This window comes from Elgaria multicarinata, chromosome 21, assembly GCF_023053635.1.
Source record: "Elgaria multicarinata webbii isolate HBS135686 ecotype San Diego chromosome 21, rElgMul1.1.pri, whole genome shotgun sequence".
Lineage (NCBI taxonomy): Eukaryota > Metazoa > Chordata > Lepidosauria > Squamata > Anguidae > Elgaria > Elgaria multicarinata.
The window spans coordinates 7,532,726-7,537,431 of NC_086191.1; the positions used below are offsets into that span (position 1 = coordinate 7,532,726).

The 4,706-nt window shown below is 45.4% G+C and overlaps 1 protein-coding gene across 1 annotated transcript; it reads left to right on the forward strand.

The window, feature by feature from the left end:
* Positions 1–1,247: 1,247 nt before the first annotated feature.
* On the forward strand, positions 1,248–3,379 carry LOC134412344 (mucin-2-like). The gene is made up of 2 exons (XM_063146247.1): positions 1,248–1,357; positions 2,225–3,379. Exon 2 carries the CDS (start codon positions 2,246–2,248, stop codon positions 3,377–3,379), a length of 1,134 nt encoding a protein of 377 aa, XP_063002317.1. The 5' UTR covers positions 1,248–1,357; positions 2,225–2,245.
* Positions 3,380–4,706: the final 1,327 nt, after the last annotated feature.

A 4,706-nucleotide genomic window follows, 5' to 3' on the forward strand; every position in this document is an offset into this window, starting at 1 on the left:
ATTGAGAACTCTGGACGACCTGTGTAAAAGACTCCATTGTAGATGTTTGTCTTCTGCAATGGGGAGGAGGATGTTGGGTATTGGACAAAGGGGTGGGACTTGTGTGCTCATTCCCACTTCCCCCACTCATTGTGTGAGGGGCAGAACAACTGAAGGAAGCTATGGCCACCATTTCATGCACCACCACATGGTGACATCTGGCTACTAGGAAGACAAATATAAATACCACCATGGGGTATGTGTTGTGGGGGGGAGAGGGGTGTCACTTTGGCTGGTCCTCACAGTGTATATATATATTATACAGTTTGGCAAAAGTCAGGACCAGGGACTGCTGGGAAATATAGTTTCTCCATTGTTACTAGGTGGGTACATGGATGATTGTATGCTGGTTGAGGGAGTCCGGAGGCACTTCAGCAGGATTAAATGATGGACATCCCTGGAAATACAATGACATCTTCTGAATTTGCTCAAACTCCAACAGGGGATAAACTGAGCTATTCCCTATTTTTTTTTTCCTGGCACATGTGGTATTGTTGAGTTTTTTCCAGTTCTAATTAAGAATTTGACTATTTATGCAGTTCATGCCTCAATCCCATATGGCTCAGGACCTGAAAGACTGCCTTCTCTCATATGAGCCTGTCTGGGTTTTTAGTTCTTTGGGGAAGGACTTTCTCTTGGAATATTTGGTGGAGATGTGAGACAGGGCCTTCTCAGGGGCCACTCCAAAGCTCTGAAACTCCCTGCTGAGGGAGGCTAGGTTGTCCTCCTCTCTATCATCCTTTATCCGCCAGCAGGCAAATACATTTTTATTGAGTCAGGCTTCTGGCATGTAAATTAATTGGTGTTGCTCATTTCTTTTATTATTACGTTTAAAATGCAATGCCCTTTATTGTGTTTTAATTAAGATTTTGTTTTGAATCTGGACTTTACTGTTAGCCGACCAGAACACCATTTTTGATGGGCAAATAAGATATTAATAAATTAATCCTTGACACCTTCACCCCCAAGAATCATTGTCAAAACCCTAGGTACTCATTTTTTCTCTGACTTTGACCTATTTACTTGCTTTATAACTCCTACCCTATAATGGAAATGACTTTCCTTCCCTAACCGGTCGGTGCATCTTCTTCTGTGATACATCCCTAAGCAGATCTGGGGATTTCAAGAGTTGCTGCTTGAGTTGCAGAGACATAATTAGCAAAGCTCAGAGTTAAAACACACACACACACACACACACACACACACACACACAGCAAGGAGTGTCTGAGATCTCCTGCCAGCTATAAAGCTGTGGAAATAGCTATATACTCCACACGGGCGGTGCGGGTTTTCTTAGTGAGAAGCCAGAGTGAAGAAGGTATGTATAGTATTCTGAGTTAAGATTGCTGTATTGTAATATTCCTTGTTGAACTGGAATCTAAAAGAGGGAAAGGGGTCAGTTCAAGGGAGGGAGTGGAAAGTCTGAGCTGGAAAAATGGACATAGGAGGGATTATCCTCTCTTGAACAAGAGGGCGGTTAGGAATGAAACTCCCTCACATCAGAATGGATCTTTCCAGAATGTCTGTGGGCTGTGGTATGTAAGGAAACAATGGAATCATGGGCCATGCCAAATCTGTGGGAGTCAGAAGGAAGCCAGGCAGCTAATTAGAAGTGACACAAATGATTTATGGACGGAAGGGGCCCATTTGAAGCAATTGAGGCAGGTAGGTCATCCGGGAATAAACACAATTGGTATTTACAGCAGGAAGGGGAGAGAGAGGGGCAAGATTTCTTTTTGTGGGGGTTTGCTCTTTCTTGAATTTGCCCATGGCCTTCTCAAAAGTGTGGGGTTCAAAGTCAGAGCGTCCACGAGACCTTGTTTTATGTGAAAATTAGGTGAATCTGGAGGTTTCTTGCTTGGGTGAGACCCTTCAAGCCTTTTGAAGGAAACAACAGGACTCATATTGACTGGACCAGCAAAGTTTCTGAAGGGAGGGCGGGTTCCCTCACAAACCTGTTGACACTGCATTTCACCTACAGCAGAATTTCTAGGTCCATCTGGTAGCTTCTTTGATGCAAAAGCATCCAAGAAATTGTGAGGCAAGCGAAAGCAGCTCTCTGCGATGAGTAACATTCCTCAGAAGGTGGAGGGTGTGGTCCATCAGAACATCTCTAGCTGAGGTAGTAACTGAACATCAGGCCAACTCCACTTATCTTTGATGTTTCTTGTTTGCTTGTTTTAAGGCTGACCACCATCCCAGCAAAATGTCTGGCTCAGCTGTGAAGTGTGTCACGACCCCATGTGTCACCTCGTGCCCTGATGCGAAAGTGGTGATCCACCCGCCGCCGCTTGTCCTTACTCTACCAGGACTGTCCCTCACAACATCCCCTAGCCAGTGCCTTGTGGAAACCAAAACTTTGTGTCTCACGAACGGCTCCGAGGCGTGCGGTGATGGATCCTCCACAGCAGTCGTCACCAGATCCTCAGGCCTGCGTGCCATTTCCGGCGGAGACACGCCGTGTTGTACAACCACCTGTCCTGACTCACAATTGGTGATACAACCTCCGCCTGTTTGCATTACGATTCCAGGGGCCATCCTCACCAGCTATCCTAACGAATGCCTGATAGAAACCTCGACCCCCTGTGTCCCCAGTGGTGCTCAACCACGTGCCATCACCCGCTCAGCATCAGTTTCCAACTGCTCCCCTACCCCGGGCCATGTGTCTTCCTCCACCTCTGTCTCATGTGGCCTCAATAGCGCATCGCCGGAGTGTGTCACACGGGGTCCCAGTTCCAAAGTGGTGATACACCCACCACCGATTGAGGTCACCATTCCCGGCCCCGTTCTCGAAATTGCCGCTGAGGAGTGTGCAGTGGAAGTCTACAACCCATGCGACAATACCAACGCCATCACCAGTGGTGAACGGTGCGCCATCACCAGTGGTGACGAAGGTGAAGTGAAGGCCCTGACAGCCAGGACCTGCACTTCAGTGTGTGGGGTGATTGGCGCATCTACCTGCATCTCCCAGGGACCAGAAATGAAAATTATGATCCAGCCCCCTCCGATAGAAGTAGACCTTCCTGGGCCAATCCTTCAAGTCTTCCCTGAAGCATGCAAAGTGGAAACTCTAAGTCCATGTGTTCCCACGGCCCAGGAACTGTGCAGTAGTGATCCCCAGGCACTGTGTAGCAGCGACGATACAACTTCGACAGCCCTGGCCAAGAGGGACACATCACTGTGTACCATAAAACGCCCACTGCCTGACATCCGAAGGCCCCCTCGCCCCTGGGCTGAGATGTACAGCCGGTCCATGACCCCACGAAACATCATGGCAAAGACGTCCCAGTTAACCAAATACAGTTCCTTCACCTCAGCGAGCTACCAGCCATCCTATTGAGCTTCCAATGCGTCTGAAACACAAAGGACAATTGGAACAAGAGTACAGCTGGATGGTTCAATTGATGGGATGAAGCCTTCATCCTGAACACCTAGATGGGTTGTGTCTTCATTTTTAAAATCTCTCACTCACCTCTGTGGCACCCAAGAGTGCTTTTCCCTCTACTGTCATCTTCAATTCGGTCCCATTGGGATTAAAACACAGACAGTTTAAAGAATCTTAATCCCAATGATTTCAATGCATGTTTAATGTGTCCTCAACGCTATCTGATGTTTTGGGCTTTCTTTCTCTTAATGAGGCAAGATGGTTTTGATTGAACTGTCATGGCTACCCTCCAAACGCTATCGAGAATTGACCTGCATATAATTCCATACACCTCAAACACACCGGTACTGCCATTTCGTTGAAATCAATCTTGATTCCATCTTGATGCCGCACAAACTTGTAATGACTTTTCTTTTAAAACAAAGTCCTTATGGGGGGAAATGTACCTTTGTGTTTGCATTGTTCGTAATGCACACTAATGCATACATGAATGGGTACATGTGTCTAAACACAAGGATTTTGTACTGTGCAGGGTTGAACAGTAGATCCCTGTCCCATGAATTTCCCCAATCCTAAACCAATGAGTTCTGAAACTATTGTTTGTTTTGTGAAGAAAGACTTCCTTTGATTTGTCTTGAATCTACTTGCCAAATCAGGGTGAAACGTTGTGCATGTGTATATGTGTTTACAAAGGGTAGGCATGGAATACTTTGAGGGAATGCCATGGAGGCTATAAAGAGGTGTGTGATGATTGCTCTCTAGCTGGAAAATCATGGTACATCCTCACAACTACAGGTTCCACAGGTTCTTTGGGGAAGCCATGACAATCAATCCTGTTTTAATCTCACTCCATATTATGTGCTGTGAAAATGTTCCCCTAATCTAATGGGAAATCAAGAAAAAACAAAATGATTGCTCATCACATCTGATACCAAGGCTGCAATCAAAGGTATACTTTTCTGGGAATAAACACCATTGAACACAATAGGGGTTACTTCTGAGTAAACATGCATAGGATTGTACTGTGAGTCTTCAGGCTGTGATCTTAAGCACCTTCAACTGCGAAGGAAGTCCTATTCAACTCAATGGTCTTCACTTCTGAGTAAATATGCATAGGGTCACATCCCACATAAAATGTTCAATTATTTAATACTTCTTTGAGAGATGGTGAAATAGATCCCCTCTCTAAATTATACATAGATTTTTTAAGCATTTAGATATTCTACAAAAAACGTTCATCATAATTTAAATAGAGCCAACATTTTTGTTATGTGTCACAATA